At 35.4% G+C, this 18,777-nt stretch overlaps 1 protein-coding gene across 5 annotated transcripts in view; it reads left to right on the top strand.

The window, feature by feature from the left end:
- The window catches only part of LOC135212719 (unconventional myosin-IXAa-like), a 371,838-nt gene that overhangs the window by 146,082 nt on the left and 206,979 nt on the right, over positions 1-18,777 (top strand). For all 5 annotated transcript variants that reach the window (XM_064246413.1, XM_064246417.1, XM_064246414.1 and 2 more), the window contains exon 12: positions 12,057-12,138. In XM_064246413.1, the coding sequence (XP_064102483.1) occupies positions 12,057-12,138 (82 nt within the window). The remainder of the gene's footprint in view (positions 1-12,056; positions 12,139-18,777) is intronic.

Genomic DNA, 18,777 nt, shown 5'->3' on the forward strand with positions numbered 1-18,777 from the left:
TGAGGGTTGAGCTTTCCAACCCATTGAGTACTAGTTGCCAAGGATCCCATAAAGCCAGCATGACCCTAAATAAATTGTATTGAAAATCATGCTTACATGATCTTTATACAGTGGTACTTGATCATATACCTTCCCAATATTTAAGCATTCATCATCATCTGCAATGTTGATTTATGTTGGAATAAAGGCTGAGAAAAATGTTGACATACTAAACTTGCCAGGAAGGCTTCTTTCCAGCAAGTACAAAAAGAGTTCTATGCAAATCAGGGGAGATTGTGACATTTGTAGACTTGAGAAGACATTTGATAGAGTACTATGACAAGCAATTAGATGAGCATTATGAAGACAAAGGTACCTGAATGACTGATTGTGCTGTATATAGTACCAAATACCAAAACACAAAACTTTGAGTGAAGACATTGTCAAGTGCATTTTAAGTTTTGAGAGAGATTTAATGTTCATCAAGGGTCAACATGAATCCTTTTATGTTTATTGTGGTATTGAGGGATCTACAAGAGACTGCAAATAGGAAGGATCCTGAGAGTTGCTATACAGTGTTCCCCCCGTATTCGCATTCTCCGGATTTGCGAACTCACTGATTCGCGGATTTCTCTCTGGACCCGATCTACCCACTATTTGCAGGGGATTCGCCTATTTGCGGGATTTTCCGGTGAAAATCACCACCAATTAGTGTATTTTGATGTTATTTTTATGACTAAATGCATTTTTATGGTACAAAAATGATTTACTAATTTTCAAATATTAATACTGATTAATACTGTATTGGTAAGTTTAATAAGATTAAATTATATCACATAGTAAAAATAATAATTCTCTCTCTCTCTCTCTCTCTCTCTCTCTCTCTCTCTCTCTCTCTCTCTCTCTCTCTCTCTCTCTCTCTCTCTCTCTCTCCTACAGAGATTTATGGTTTTTTTGTATGATAAATAATTGATTTAATATTTTCAAATATTAATATTAATGTATATAGGAATAACATCAATTCATTAAAGAAAATACTAAAGGGAAATAGTAAGATTTTAGTTTATAAATTTGAAAAATTATGTAAGAATGAAGGAAATTCCAGTCTTCTCTCTCAAACTCTAGGTACTAAAACTGTCAAACATATCAAGTAATGGGACGGAGGGGGAGTAGCAGTTGTGTTGTTGCCACCAAGTGTTCATGAAATTTCTCTCTCTCTCTCTCCTCTCTCTCTCTCTCTCTCTCTCTCTCTCTCTCTCCTCTCTCTCTCATTTACTGAGACTTGAGAATTTTTATAGTACATGTACTATTTGTTTTTAATACTTTAAAATAATGATAATGATAATAATAATATAACTAATTACAAAATTCATATTTTAAAGAAATACAATAATTATCCATTTCACTCTTTTGATTAAGGATAACTTTCTCTCTCTCTCTCTCTCTCTCTCTCTCTCTCTCTCTCTCTCTCTCTCTCTCTCTCTCTCTCTCTCATCTATGAGATCAGCAACAGTCCTTACCAAAAAGATACAAAGGCATTCATAGATATATTAGAAGGATATAATCCTTCAAACTGGAACAAATCAACTGAAAACATCTTGAAAATAATTGAAGAAGTTCCAAATAAAATCCAAGTGGTCAAGAGACTCATAAAGAAAATATACATAAACCAACATATTCCGACAAAGAAAATGAATAAGGTGAACCTTGTGAATATCCTAATTGATGCATTAGGAAAAAGAATGCCAAAAGCATGCAAACTGTGTAAGGTGTGGTATAGCATAGTCAATCCACAAAACCTAATCAGAAAATGTGCTGCATGCAACATTCCAACCCATCCACAGTGTGCTGAGGTAATGCAAGATATGAGAAAAGATACAAGAATATTTTGTTCAACATGTCTATCATGGATAGACAATGTTATTAAATCAAGATTGAATGTACAAATAGTTGAGGATGAAGAAGAAGAGGAAGAGGAAGAAGAAGAAGAGGAAAACGGAAGAGAAGTAAACAAAACTGAAATGACAGAAAAAAATAAGGAAAACAAAGAACAAGATAAAAGTATGGATGTAGAGATACTCATTGATACTACATATGAGGCAATAAAGCAGCATACCTACGAAGAAATAAATTACGATATGACAACACAAAAGAAAATCCCGAAGAGGCTCTACCCAGATCTACACAATGATGGGAAAGAGGAAAAAATAGACAAAAAAGACAAAGTCTGCAATCTTTTGAAAAGAGGGAATTGCAGATTTGGAGAAAGATGTTACTACAAACATCCTAAGGTATGTCACAACTATGAAATATATGGTAAATGTGCATACCTAGACGGCTATGAGGATGATTGCAGAGATCTGCATCCAAAAATATGCAAAAACATAAAAGTAGGAAAAGGATGTAAGTTCGACAAAAAATGTAAATGTATGCACCCTGTAGCCACGAATCATAATCAAATAAATAACCAATCAAGTAATAAAATCCAAAATAAGAAAGAAATAAATAAAGAGAGGAATAAAGAATATCAGGTAAAAGAAAAAAGCAAGCCATCAACGAGATATGCAGAGGTGTCAGCAAAAAATTTCAAAGCATCAGCTCCAAGATTCTACTCAAGAGTTAATAACTGTATTTATTATGCAAGAGGATATTGCAGATATGGAGAAAATTGCAGATTCAGACACAAAATGAATAATTATGATGAAGGAAGATCAAATTATGGAAAAGTTGGATTTTTTAATGTCAGAATTTCTGGAAATGAAAAAAAGAACAACATACCAGAACAGGAAAGAGACATGGGAAAATCCTTATTATTACCAATATTAAATGAAGGAGAAAACACGCAAACCATCATAGTGATGAATGTGCAGGGTTTAGTTATGAGTAACTCAAAAAGAAAAATAGAGTACTTAGAAGAACTAACCCAAATTGAAAAGAAAATAGATATAATAAATATAAGTGAAACCTGGTATTCCCAAGAGAGTGGGAATGATGATCAAATAAAAGGGTTCCAAACTTATAGATCAGATAGAAAAAATAAGAATCAAGAGGGAACCACAATATATGGGAAAGACAAACAACAAGGAAAAATATATGAGAAATATAGTAACTCAGAATGTGAACTAATAGCGGTAGAATTTGAATGTGAAAAATTAATGAACATAGTAATATATAGACCTCCTAATACTAAAGAATTTGACTTAATAATAGAAAAATTGGATGATATATGTAGAAATCACAAGGACTGGACTATTCTCCTATCTGGAGACTTCAACTTTCCTTTCATAGACTGGAAAGAACGAATAGGAGATTGTGGTTGTACTTATACATATAAAAAAAGAGAGTAATAGTAGTGCAGAAGATAAGAGGCAATTCAAAAAGCTATTAGATATGCTACTAGAATACAACATTCAACAAATAAATCACCTGCCAACAAGAAAGGAAAATACTTTAGACCTAGTATTTGTGAATGAGATGAATTATGTTAAAGAAATAATAGTTTATAATGCGAGTATTTCAGACCATAATGTCATAGAATTAACAGTCCATTCCAAAGCAAGTGAAAACAGAGATAAGCAAGAAATGAAAAAGTGGGAAGGATATGGAAAATACAACTTCTACAGTAAAAATATAAAATGGTCAGAAATAAATGAAGAATTAAACAAAGATTGGGATAACATTTTTGTAAGTGATGACATAAGGGTAAATACGGAGATATTATATAAAATATTAGAGAAAATAGTGGAAAAATATATACCGAAGAAGAAAAGTAATCATCAGTCATGCATACCAAGAGACAGAAGGATCTAGTTCCAGAAAATCAGGAAGTGGAAAAAAGGTCTTGCAAAAGAAAAAAATGCATGGAAAGTTATAGAACTAAAAAGTAAGATAGAAAATGCAGAACAAAAGATTATCCAATCAAAAGAAAATGAAAAACGGGACTTGGAAGAAAAACCCTAATAAATATCAAGCAAAACCCCAAACTATTATACTCATACGCGAAAAAGATGAATAAAAGAAGAATAGAAATTGGCCCTCTAAGAATTGAAGGGAGATTAACGAATGAAAAAAAGGAAATATGCAACATATTGGCAGAACGATATAAGAGAGAATTCACCTCTAGAATAGATAATGAAGATAATGATATAGAAGTAAGGGACGAAAATAGTGAATATTTAGCTGACATAGATATTAATGAAGCTGATATTGTGCAGGCTATTAATGAAATTAAAAATGGTGCTGCAGCAGGGCCTGATGGAGTTCCTGCTATTTTGTTAAAGAAAGTAGTTCATTCTATCACAAAGCCACTTGCAATATTATTAAGACAAAGTGTAGATACAGGCAAGATTTATGATGAGCACAAATTAGCATATATTACCCCTACTTTCAAAAGTGGATCAAGACTAGAGGCAAGTTATTATAGGCCTGTGAGTCTAACATCACATATTATGAAAGTGTATGAAAGGGTAATGAAGAAAAATATTATGAAACATTTAATCAAAAATAATTTGTTTAATATAGGACAACATGGTTTCGTACCCGGAAAAAGTACACAAACCCAATTGTTAGTACACCGTGAGAACATATTCAAAAATATGAAAAGCGGAAATGAAACAGATGTGGTTTATCTAGACTTTGCAAAAGCTTTTGACAAGGTAGACCATAATATATTAGCGAAGAAAATTATAAAACACAATATCGTGGATAAAGTAGGAAGATGGTTAAAAGAATTTTTACACAACAGAAAACAGATAGTTATTGCGAACGATGAGAAATTGGATGAAGCTAAGGTAATATCCAGTGTGCCACAAGGTACGGTGTTAGCTGCAATACTGTTTGTTATCATGATTGAAGACATAGACAGTATTGTTAAGGATTCGATAGTGAGTAGTTTTGCTGATGACACAAGAATAAGTAGAGAAATTACTTGTGATGAAGATAGGAACGCTCTACAAAGAGACCTTAACAAAGTATATGATTGGGCAGAGGTAAATAGGATGGTATTTAACTCTGATCAATTTGAATCAATAAATTATGGAGACAGAGAAGGAAAGCTATATGCATATAGGGGACCTAATAATGAGACAATCACAAATAAGGAAGCAGTTAAAGACCTTGGTGTGATGATGAATAGGAACATGTTATGCAATGATCAAATAGCAATTCTGTTGGCAAAATGTAAAGCAAAAATGGGAATGTTGCAAGAAAAGCTGAACACATGATTATGCTTTATAAAGCATATGTTCGTAGTCCACTTGAATATTGCTATATGATAGGGTACCCACACTATTAAAAGGATATTGCACAAATAGAGAGTGTACAAAGATCCTTTACAGCTAGAATAGAAGAAGTTAAGGACCTTGACTACTGGGAAAGACTACAATCCTTAAAATTATATAGTCTAGAAAGGAGAAGAGAATGCTACATGATAATTCAGACATGGAAACAGATAGAAGGAATAGCAGAAAACATCATGGAACTAAAAATATCAGAAAGAGCAAGCAGAGGTAGATTAATAGTGCCCAAAACTATACCAGGAAAAATAAGGAAAGCACACAGGACATTAATCCACTACGCACCAGCATCGATAATGCAGCGTCTATTCAATGCGTTGCCAGCTCATCTGAGGAATATATCAGGAGTGAGCGTAGATGTGTTTAAGAATAAGCTCCACAAATATCTAAACTGCATCCCAGACCATCCAAGATTGGAAGATGCAAAATTTACCGGAAGATGTACTAGCAACTCTCTGGTAGACATTAGAGGTGCCTCACACTGAGGGACCTGGGGCAACCCGAACAAATTGTAAGGTCTGTAAGGTAAGGTCTCTCTCTCTCTCTCTCTCTCTCTCTCTCTCTCTCTCTCTCTCTCTCTCTCTCTCGCCACACAGGATATGTATGTCATAGTGGTACTCCCTCCCTCTGTTTTGCTGGAAGCGATATAAGTATTTTCTGAGAGAACAGAGATAGAGGTAAACACACACTCTCTCTCTCTCTCTTTACCGAGATGAAAGAGTTTTTATGTTACTAGTATGTAAAATGTTTATTGAGATTTTCTGTTAATAATAACAATAATAATAATAATAATAAAACTGTAATTACAAAATTTGTATGTGGTAGTATTTTAAAGAGATAAAAATGACCTTTCCATTTCACTTATGTAAGGATAACTCTTCTCCTTACTGTGATAAGAGAATTTTTATGGTAGATGCATATGTTTAATATTTTCCAATAATAATAATAATAATAATATAACTAACTTCAAATGAAAATTCTTCCCTTTGTCTTTTTCTGTATCAATTTCCCTACCTTCTCATAACTCACAGTGACGTTCGGAGCTGGGAAACAGGGCCATACAATGGTCAACGAATTCAATGGTTTTTGTGCAATCTCTCTCTCTCTCTCTCTTCTCTCGCTCCTCTCTCTCTCTCCTCGTCTCTCTCTCTCTCTCTTCCTTCTCTCTCTCTTTCTCTCTCTATCTCTCTCGCTCTCTCTCTCTCTCTCTCTCTCTCTCTCTCTCTCTCTCACTGAGGAGATTCTTTTTATGGTACATGCATGTAATAAGTTTATTAATATTTTCCAATAATAACACTATATGTTTAATAATAATACTATAAATGTAATTGCAAAATTCATATGTGAATATTTTAAATACATACAATAATCTTTCCATTTCACTTGTAAATACTGTAAGGACAACTCTCTCTCTCTCTCTCTCTCTCTCTCTCTCTCTCTCTCTCTCTCTCTCTCTCTCTCTCTCTCTCTCTCTCTCTTCTCTTCTCTGGAATAGATATATTTATGGGAGGGGGAAATAAGTGTTGCCGATAGAAGTTCCTTTCAATCTGTTGATATTGGAAGGAGTTATTCTCTCTCTCTCTCTCTCTCTCTCTCTCTCTCTCTCTCTCTCTCTCTCTCTCTCTCTCTCTCTCTCTCTCTCTCATTGATACTACATATGAGGCAATCAAGCAGCATACATACGAAGAAATAAATTACGACATGACAACACAAAAGAAAATCTTGAAGAGGCTCTACCCAGATTTGAACAATGATGGGAAAGAGGAAAAAATAGACAAGAAAAACAAAGTCTGCAACCTTTTGAAAAGAGGGAATTGCAGATTTGGAGAAAGATGTTACTACAAACATCCTAAGGTATGTCACAACTATGAAATATATGGTAAATGTGCATACCTAGACGGCTATGAGGATGATTGCAGAGATCTACATCCAAAACTATGCAAAAACCTAAAAGAAGGAAAAGGATGTAAGTTCGACAAAAAATGTAAATATATGCACCCTGTAGCCATGAATCAAAATCAAATAAATAATCAATCAAATAATAAAATCCAAAATAAGAAAGAATCAAATAAAGAGAGGAACAAAGAATATCAGGTGAAAGAAAAAACCAAGCCATCAACGCTATATGGTGTGTCACCAAAATATTTCCAACTATCAGCTCCAAGAAACAACTCAAGAGATAAGAACTGTATTTATGATGCAAGAGGATATTGCAGATACAGAGAAAATTGCAGATTCAGACACAAAATGAATAGTTATGATGAAGAAAGATCAAATACTATTATGGAAAAGTTGGATTTTTTAATGTCAGAATTTCTGGAAATGAGGAAAAGAATTACATACCAGAACAGGAAAGAGACATGGGAAAATCCTTATTATTACCCATATTAAATGAAGGAGAAAACACGCAAACCATCATAGTGATGAATGCGCAGGGTTTAGTTACAAGTAACTCAAAAAGAAAAATAGAGTACTTAGAAGAACTAACCCAAATTGAAAAGAAAATAGATATAATGAATATAAGTGAAACCTGGTATTCCCAAAAGACTGGGAATGATGATCAAATAAAAGGGTTCCAAACTTAAAGATCAGATAGAAAAAAAAAAGGAATCAAGGGGGAACCGCAATATATGGGAAAGACAAAAAACAAGGAAAAATATATGAGAAATATAGTAACTCAGAATGTGAACTAATAGCGGTAGAATTTGAATGTGAAAAATTAATGAACATAGTAATATATAGACCCCCTAATACTAAAGAGTTTGACATAATAATAGAAAAATTGGATGATATATGTAGAAATCACAAGGACTGGACTATTCTCCTATCTGGAGACTTTAACTTTCCTTTCATAGACTGGAAAGAACGAATAGGAGATTGTGGTTGTATTTATACATATAAAAAAGAGAGTAATAGTAGTGCAGAAGATAAGAGGCAATTCAAAAAGCTATTACATATGCTACTAGAATACAACATTCAACAAATAAATCACCTGACAACAAGAAAGGAAAGTACTTTAGACCTAGTATTTGTGAATGAGGTGAATTATGTTAAAGAAATAATAGTTTATAATGCGAGTATTTCAGACCATAATGTCATAGAATTAACAGTCCATTCCAAAGCAAGTGAAAACAGAGATAAGCAAGAAATGAAAAAGTGGGAAGGATATGGAAAATACAACTTCTACAGTAAAAATATAAAATGGTCAGAAATAAATGAAGAATTAAACAAATATTGGGATAACATTTTCGTAAGTGATGACATAAGAGTAAATACGGAGATACTATATAAAATATTAGAGAAAATAGTGGAAAAATATATACCGAAGAAGAAAACTAAACATCAGTCATGCATACCAAGAGACAGAAGGATCTTGTTCCAGAAAATCAGGAAGTGGAAAAAAGGTCTTGCAAAGGAAAAAATGCATGGAAAGTTATAGAACTAAAAAGTAAGATAGAAAGTGCAGAACAAAAGATTATACAATCAAAAGAAAATGAAAAATGGGACTTGGAAGAAAAAACCCTAGTAAATGTCAAGCAAAACCCCAAACTATTATACTCGTACGCGAAAAAGATGAATAAAAGAAGAATAGAAATTGGCCCTCTAAGAATTGAAGGGAGATTAACGAATGAAAAAAAGGAAATATGCAACATATTGGCAGAACAATATAAGAGAGAATTCACCCCTAGAATAGATAATGAAAATAATGATACAGAAGTAAGGGACAAAAATAGTGAATATTTAGCTGACATAGATATTAATGAAGCTGATATTGTGCAGGCTATTAATGAAATTAAAAATGGAGCTGCTGCAGGTCCTGATGGAGTTCCTGCTATTTTGTTAAAGAAAGTAGTTCATTCTATCGCAAAGCCACTTACAATATTATTAAGACAAAGTGTAGATACAGGCAAGATTTATGATGAGCACATATTAGCATATATTACCCCTACTTTCAAAAGTGGATCAAGACTAGAGGCAAGTAATTATAGGCCTGTGAGTCTAACATCACATATTATGCAAGTGTATGAAAGGGTAATGAAGAAAAATATTATGAAACATTTAATCAAAAATAATTTTTATAATATAGGACAACATGGTTTTGTACCCGGAAAAAGTACACAAACCCAACTGTTAGTCCACCGTGAGAACATATACAAAAATATGAAAAGCGGAAATGAAACAGATGTGGTTTATCTAGACTTTGCAAAAGCTTTTGACAAGGTAGACCATTATATATTAGGGAAGAAAATTAGAAAACACAATATCTTGGATAAAGTAGGAAGACGGTTAAAAGAATTTTTACACAACAGAAAACAGATAGTTATTGCAAACGATGAGAAATTGGATGAAGCTAAGGTAATATCCGGTGTGCCACAAGGTACGGTGTTAGCTGCAATACTGTTTCTTATTATGATTGCAGACATAGACAGTAATGTTAAGGATTCGGTAGTGAGTAGTTTCGCCGATGACACAAGAATAAGTAAAGAAATTACTTGTGATGAAGATAGGAACGCTCTACAAAGAGACCTTAACAAAGTATATGATTGGGCAGAGGTAAATAGGATGGTATTTAACTCTGATAAATTTGAATCAATAAATTATGGAGACAGAGAAGGAAAGCTATATGCATATAGGGGACCTAATAATGAGACAATCACAAATAAGGAAGCAGTTAAAGACCTTGGTGTGATGATGAATAGGAACTTGTTATGCAATGATCAAATAGCAATTCTATTGGCAAAATGTAAAGCAAAAATGGGAATATTGTTACAGCACTTTAAAACAAGAAAAGCTGAACACATGATTATGCTTTATAAAACATATGTTCGTAGTCTACTTGAATATTGCAATATGATATGGTACCCACACTATCAAAAGGATATTGCACAAATAGAGAGTGTACAAAGGTCCTTTACAGCTAGAATAGAAGAAGTTAAGGACATTGACTACTGGGGAAGACTACAATCACTAAAATTATATAGTCTAGAAAGGAGAAGAGAACGCTACATGATAATTCAGGCACGGAAACAGATAGAAGGAATAGCCGAAAACATCATGGAGCTAAAAATATCAGAAAGAGCAAGCAGAGGTAGATTAATAGTGCCCAAAACTACACCAGGAAAATTAAGGAGAGCACACAGGACATTAATCCACTATGCACCAGCATCGATAAAGCAGCGTCTATTCAATGCGTTGCCAGCTCATCTGAGGAATATATTAGGAGTGAGTGTAGATGTGTTTAAGAATAAGCTCGACAAATATCTCAGCTGCATCCCAGACCATCCAAGATTGGAAGATGCAAAATTTACTGGAAGATGTACTAGCAACTCTCTGGTAGACATTAGAGGTGCCTCACACTGAGGGACCTGGTACAACCCGAACAAGATGTAAGGTTCTCTCTCTCTCTCTCTCTCTCTCTCTCTCTCTCTCTCTCTCATTGTTATTGGCTGTCTATATATTTCTAATGGTAAAATGTTTTAGATGACTTTGGAATGACATTAATAATACCAATTCAATGGTATCTTTGATGTAGGATGATACTTTAAGTATACATTTTATTTGAACTTTCAAGATAGGCAGATATGGGCATTTTTAGAGGGAAGTTCTAACTATTCGCGGGTTTTTGCTATTTGCAGGGGTCCCTGGTACACATCCCCCGCGAATACGGGGGGAACACTGTATATGCAGCTAACTTAGCATTAATTGCAAAATCAGTGAATGAATTACAGAAATACCTAAAAAGAGGAATAGCAGAAAGGAGAGAAGATTGAAAATAATTTACTTAAGGAAAATAAACCTCATGGTGACTGGAAGAGCAAAGGAAAAAATAAAGTAAGAAAAATGGCCATATAGATGCTGTGGGTGAAGTGTGATGTGTGAGCTCTATACCATATGTAACTGATGGTGTTGCAAGAAATTATCCCGATTTCAAAATGTACTTGGGGGAGGGGGAAGTTAATATAGTATATGTATAAGAATAGCAAATGGGTAAGAGAAAGATGGACCTCTTTATAAGGGGCCAGTAATGAAAAGGATTGGCAATAGCCTACTTGAATTTGGAAGAACTTGACATGGCATTGGCTAATACAAATATAACTGTTAAGGCAAAAACTTTCATGGCCAAAGTTCATTTAGAAGATCTTATAAATGAACAAATTGCTCAGAGATATGGTGTCCAATGAGTGAAAATAAATGATTTGGATCTGTAATGAAAATGTATGAAAAACAACTTGTCAAAGAGTGGTAAATTTAGAAGTAGTGACACAAAGACATAGATAAGCCTAAGAAATCATGGAAATAAGTTGGTTGATCAGGCAGAAAGGGAACAAGACAATACTCGGAGAACTTATTGCATATGAAGCCATAAAAGAGGGAAATCTGACAAAAGCATTGCTAATGATGATATGTAAATGTTGATTGATTTTTGCCACCTTTTTTTAACTCATTTCCATGTAATGACAATTATTTTTGATAGCTTATCCTTGTGGAATTAAGCATGGCAAAGTTTATGGTTGAAAATTCCTGACATTTTATTCCCTAAGCTCTTTTGTTATTTTATTGCGTGAGTATTATTTGTATAAAGCCAATATATTCAAGGAATGAAAATGCAAAACCCTCGGAGTCTACTGTTGATACCACGCAGATATTTGCATTACGTGTAATTCATCCTTCTATACAATTGTGAATATTGATATTATTTTTACAGGTTTTGCAGGAAGCATCATTGGACATTATTTTTGCTAGTATTACTAACATAACTGTAATTGAATCTTTCATTTCTAGGGCTTGATGACCATAGAAAGACAAAACAGAAAATTAACATCGATAACTCAAGAATTCTTGCTGCCATTGAAAATACACAGAAGTAAGTAGAGATCATTATGGAATTGTTGAATGTAAATTGATTTCAACACTACCTTTGTTATGGTTGTATCTATGCTGACAATAATAGAAGTCAAGTATCATTTGATATGGAGCACTGTAGTTGGATGTTCATTCTATTTGATTTCTGTTTTCTTTATTTTCTATAATGTTACTCTCTGATTTAGTTTTTAATCTCGTTATCTTGTGTGAATGTTAATGAATTATTAGTGTGCTAAGTTATTTCAATTTAATACTTAATTGTTGCCATTAGAATTAGGCAGCACCACAGCATATAAAAAATGAGTTTTATTGCATAGTTGACTGTGGGACATGGTTCTAACTTTCCAACATACTAATATTAGAAAAATGTTTGGTATACTTTTGTGAATGTACAGTTAGAATCATTATAGGAACCCCTAATAGTAAGTGATCCTAAAATTTGCATAGAGAGGAGGGTGAATTTAATGGGTCATTGGTACTGCAAAATGTTGATGACTTCGTACAGTCATAGTACCTTGGTTAACCCTTTAACGCCGATTGGACGTATTAAACGTCGATATAAATTGTCTGTTGGGTGCCGATTGGACGTATGGTACGTCGATATAAAAAAGTTTTTTTAAAAATTCACGGAAAAATAGTTAAAGGCCTACTAGGGGAAAACTTTTGAGTCACGCGCCATGGGGGATGCTGGGAGCTCACGGATCAAGGCGTTGTTTTGTTTACAATCGTTACCCAGGCGCGGAAGCGTGAATTTCTTTCTTATCGCACTAAAAAGCATTAGCGACACATCTCAGAAATTATTTCGTCACTTTGACATAATTTTTGCACCATTTTAAATTAGCAGTTACATGGAGTTTATGAAAATGTGTGCAATTTCATGTAGAATACAACTAAAAACAACTCATGGTTGTAGCTTTTATCAGTTTTGAAATATTTTCATATAAATAACGATAAGTGCCAAAATTTCAACCTTCAATCAACTTTGACTACGGAAATGGTCGAAAAACGCAATGGTAAGCTAAAACGCTTATATTTTAGTAATATTCAATCATTTACCTTCATTTTGCAACAAATTGGAAGTCTCTAGTACAATATTTTGATTTATGGTGAATTTATGAAAAAAACTTTTTCCTTACGTCCGCACGGTAACTCTTCCGAAAAAATCATAAATTTTTTCGTCCGATTATCGTAATGTTTGCACCATTTTAAATTAGCCGTTACATAAAGTTTTATATATGGAAATGTGTGCAATTTCATGTAGAATACAACTAAAAACAACCAATGGTTGTACCTTTTATCATTTTTGAAATATTTTCATATAAATAACGATAAGTGCCAAAATATCAACCTTCGGTCAACTTTGACTCGACCGAAATGGTAAAAAAACGCAATTGTAAGCTAAAACACTTACATTCTAGTGATATTCAATCATTTACCTTTATTTTGCAACAAAATGGAAGTCTAGCACAATATTTGGATTTATGGTGAATTTATGAAAAAAAAAAAAAAAAATTTTCCTTACGTCCGTGTGGTAACTCTTCCGAAAAAAATCAGAAAATTTTTCGTCCGATTGTTGTAATGTTTGCACCATTTTAAATTAGCTGTTACATAAAGTTTTATATATGAAAATGTGTGCAATTTCATGTAGAATACAACCAAAAACAATCCATGGTTGTAGCTTTTATCAGTTTTGAAATATTTTCATGTAAATAATGACAAGTGCCAAAATTTCAACCATCTGTCAACTTTGACTCGACTGAAATGGTCAAAAATTGCAATTGTAAGCTAAAACTATTACATTCTAGTAATATTCAATCATTTACCTTTATTTGGCAACAAATTGGAAGTCTCTAACACAATATTTCGATTTATGGTGAATTTATGAAATAAACTTTTTCCTTACGTCCACGCGGTAACTTCCAAAAAAATCATAAATGTTTTCATCCGATTGTCGTAATGTTTGTACCATTTTAAATTAGCCATTACATAAAGTTTTATATATGAAAATGTGCGCAATTTCATATAGAATACAACAAAATACAACCCATGGTTGTAGCTTTATCAGTTTTGAAATATTTTCATATAAATAACGATAAATAGAAAAAATTCGTCCTTCGGTCAACTTTAACTTGACCGAAGTGATCGAAAACTGCAATTGTAAGCTACAATACTTACAGTCTAGTAATATTCAATCAATACCTTCATTTTGCAACAAACGGGAAGTCTTTAGCACAATATTTCGATTTATGGTGATTTTTTTTTTTTTTTTTTTTTTTTTTTTTTTTTTTTTTTTTTTTTTTTTTTTTTTTTTTTTTTTTTTTTTTTTTTTTTTTTACGTCCGCGCGTTACGAATTTATGCATCATTTTGTGATAATATTTTCTCTGTGTTGCCTTGATCGTTTTCCAATGTGTTATATACCAAAATGATTGCAATTTAGTGTGCAATACAACGATGAAAATTAACTCGTTAGCTTTAACTGTTTTGCTCACAGCGCGATTTGTATACAATTATATATGAAATTTTTTTTCGCACTGTCATATATCCCAATATTTATATATGATAATGATATTTTTTTTTTCATTTCTGATGGTTGCATACTAAACTTCAGGCAATGACAAAAAAAGGAGCCAAAAATGAACTCTTAATCTTGAAATTAAGCGTGCTGTGATTTTTTGAAAAAAAAAAAATTTTCTGCTTCAGTGCTCACTCGCGAACGCCGCCGGCATACAGGAGATGATTTTTAAAATACCACTTCGGCGTTTAAGGGTTAATGGACTTAATCTGTTCCAAAAGCTAGTCCTCTATCTGAAATGTTCTTAAACAAAGCTAATTTTCCAATGAAAAAGAATGGGAATAGGATTAAACTGTTCCATACATCTCTGAAAATACAAATAAAAGCATTTTAACTTAAATTTAATAACTTGTAGGAATTATACAAAAAACAGAAAATAGAGGAATAAATGCAAGTTTGTTCTCACTTTACCTGTAATTGGTCGAACTGATGGCCAAATTAGAAGGTGAGGAGGAAGATGAGTAGAAATGTTATTTGTTTGAAATGGGAGTCCCATTCCATAAAACACCAGGCAACTTTGTTTTTTAGAGTATTTCTCTTTTATATAAAAAATTTAATCCCTTCTTCTTGAGACTTGGTTTCTTTCTTGCTAAAAACACGACCTAGGATGATTGTTTTTGTCTGCATTGTAGAATATCCTTCAAGTGAGAGATATAATATTGTCCTTCAGCAGGTTTGTAACAGTTTGTCACAGCTGTTTCAGAGTGATAGTTTTAAGGGAATTTTGCAATTCCCTCCCTCCTTTTTTTTTTTTTTTTTTTTTTTTTTTTTTTTTTTTTTTTTTTTTTTATATGCTGAACAGACCTTCGGTCTTAATAAGGTGCCATGGGATGCCTTAACATACGTATTCCAAACAAGAAAAGCACTTATTATTTAAAGTTAATGTTATCATTGAGCTGGCAAGGCAAGGCTGATATGAAACGGTGGCACGTAGAACAAAAGTCGGAAGTTTTAATGAGAGAAAAAGACATTTACGTGACTGTTAAGATCTTACATCTGTATCACAGAGCACATTACCTTGTAGAAGAGTTGGCTTTGGTGTAGAACGGGGTTTGATGTGGGGGAACAATGGCGCTAGGTGGCAGCAGGTTGCAACAGGTGATTGTCTCTGTCCGTCTCCAGGATGCCTCTGCTCACTCCAGATGCGTTGTGTGTGTCCTTCCTGCTTCCGAGAGAGAGAGAGAGAGAGAGAGAGAGAGAGAGAGAGAGAGTCGTAACTATCATGCTCAATCCAGGGCCCAATAAGTGTTACAGCATGTTACTCAAATTACCTCTTGCACATCATTGTCCCATTACTGCAGTTAATGTTAACTTACAATACTGTATTTGTATTTTCTTTAGTTTTAATAGATAAATAACTACAATATAAGTAGGCTGTAAAAGGGATTTTGACAAAGGAAAAATCTATTTCTGGGCAGTGACCTGTGTCGCCCAGTGAAATGTTCCTACAGCACTCTTTTCTAAGGTATAAATATTGCTAAATATACAAGAGAAAAAGCTATATGGTTATGCCAGAGTTTCCTGGCTTGCTCACCCTTAATAAAGGGTGTCGGTATGGAAACTGGGGCGTGTGAAACCACTATCAGAGGTCCCCTGCCATTTAGTCTCTTCCTTTCTCAATATCCCCGTTCTACAGAGGAGCCGTTCCAGGCCATCTACCGCCCACTACTGCTACTACTAGCATCTTGCCCGGCATTCCTGTGGATAGCACCCAAGCTCGGGCCAGTTAGGGTGAGGAAGATAGAGGGGTGGGTTTCACTGGGCGACACAGGTCACTGCCCAGAAATAGATTTTTCCTTTGTCAAAATCCCTTTTCTGGGCCTAACCTGTGTCGTCCCGTGAAATAGTAACAGAGAATTGGCCCCACCAGCTTGGAAATGTAGTGTAAACAAGTTACTGGAAGGAAAATTAAAGAATTAAAATTAATTCTACAGTAGTTTTAATAAAGTTCTCAACTTTACAGAGATTCCAATAATATCCTTAAATCTACTGTCCTTATCCTAAATAAACATAAGATTATGCAGTCAGTCTGGTAGGAACAGATTCATCCAACACCCAAATACAGGATTTTTACGAATATATACAATCAAATCAGTATGTACAATCAGGAGTGATCAAAAGTGCAGTCCAGGTGAAACTAAGGTCAATCGTGCAACCAGGTAAACAACCAAGACAAGGTTAAGAATGCTATTGAGGCAGATAGGAGTGAAAGAACTAAAGAGATATATAGGCTATTTCACTAATACTAGGCTGTGTCAGGGGGAACTACGTTCCCTGCTGCCACTGCCGGATATTTAAGGGCCTCTATAGACTTTAGGTAGTGGCGTTTAAATACAGTCTGTGATTTCCAGCCCGTATATTTTTTGAGATCATCAAAGTTCATGTGATGGAAGTAATTAACTGAGGTGGCCAAAGCTTGGATGTCATGCACATGCAGAATTGATTCCGGATTGGCTTGTTTGATAAAATAAAGAATTTGTTGTCTGATTGCTTTTAGGGAGATGGTTCCACCGCTTGTTTGAGTCTTTCTTTAGAATGCTGAACAAGCGCCCTTGAAATTTCAAGTTTTTTACTTCCATCACAGCCTTCTTTTGAAGAAGGTCTTGGGTGTATTCTATCAAGTCTGTTGTAGGTTTTTGATAAAAGCTGGTTGATGGAGGAGGCCCTTCTTTCCAACTCCATCCCAGGCCTTTTGACACAATACTGTGGGCCCAATTGCTGAACCTCCAACGATCCCGGAAGAGGTACAGCCTCCCTCCTACCTGGGGAATCTCACTGGCCAGCCGATGGGCAACTTCCCCGGGCTCCCCGGAAGCCTTTGCCTCGGGCTGAGGCTCTTCCGCCGGCTCTGTGCTGGAAAGCTCCTCTGGCTCGACTACCTCTAGCAAATCTGTTATACCCTTGAAACCCTCCTTGGGCTTCAAAGGTAGCGTTGAAGGCTGGGGAGGTGGAAAAGGTGGCCGAGTTCTGGGGCTGCTGAGACGGTTGGCTCAGTAGCACGAATTGCTGTTGAGGTTGTGTCTTCGAGGTGGAGGGTTGGTTTAGCTGAGTCACCGGGACCGACTGTACCACAGCTTGGGGTTGGGCGGTTTGGAAGGGTCGGAAATTCTTTGTCCTCTTCCTGCCCCTAGGATGCGCTCCGGAGGGTTCAAACTTCCTCTTAGAAATGAGCCCCCAGCGTATCCTCAAACTCTGGTTGACTCTGGCTGCTTCCATGAGAACCTCGTTTACGATGGTCTCCGGGAACAAGTTCGCTTCCCAGATCAAGGATTTGATGAGCCTATTCGGCTCGTGCCTAATGGAAGCATCCGCCAAGACGTGCTTCCTGCAGTTCCTTCTAGCCACCGCAAAGTCATATAAGTCACACTGTACGGTGTGAAGATATGACTTTGTCAGAATTTTTAACAGTGGCTCATCCGTGTACATCAGGGAAGTCATTTTTGTCATGGTGGCAGAATGAAGGGACCTGCTAAGCCTGCACCTCGCTTCGTGCTGCGCCTTTACCAAGGCGTCTGGGAACCTACGTAGGCGCTCGCTGAACTGTGAGCTTGCACAGTCTGGGCTGAGTTTACCCACTGAAAAAGTTGCAGGAGCGTCTACCCAACATTCCATACCTCTTGGGAGCAGAAGGGAAGGCAATTCTGTCTCCCGGAGTTGTGGCATTTGTTTCTCATCTGTGGCCGCTGGATGTGTTAGTTCGGCCACTTTGGAGAGGCACGGGGTAGGAGTGTCGTCACTCACTACAAACATTGTGAAGGGGCTCTTATGGGGTGTCAACTTCGTGTTGACACACTCCCATCATGTTAGGCTCCGGATCCAAGCGGATTGGGCCTGGTCCCTAGGGAAGATAACGGTCTCCTTCGGGACCTTGTCTTCCCTTACCAGTGCCTCCTCAGTCAAGCGGGCATAGCCCTGGAAGGGGAACTGGAGATCCGGTGGGTAGAATTCAAAATTTTCTACCGGCCGGTTCCCACATCCTTCTATAGTTAGCATACCCTCCGCGAACGGGGCGTATGCTGCTGACCTCCAAGGGTTGTTGTTCTTGAAAGGAGGCAGCTTTGACGAGT

Source organism: Macrobrachium nipponense, chromosome 41, assembly GCF_015104395.2.
Source record: "Macrobrachium nipponense isolate FS-2020 chromosome 41, ASM1510439v2, whole genome shotgun sequence".
NCBI lineage: Eukaryota > Metazoa > Arthropoda > Malacostraca > Decapoda > Palaemonidae > Macrobrachium > Macrobrachium nipponense.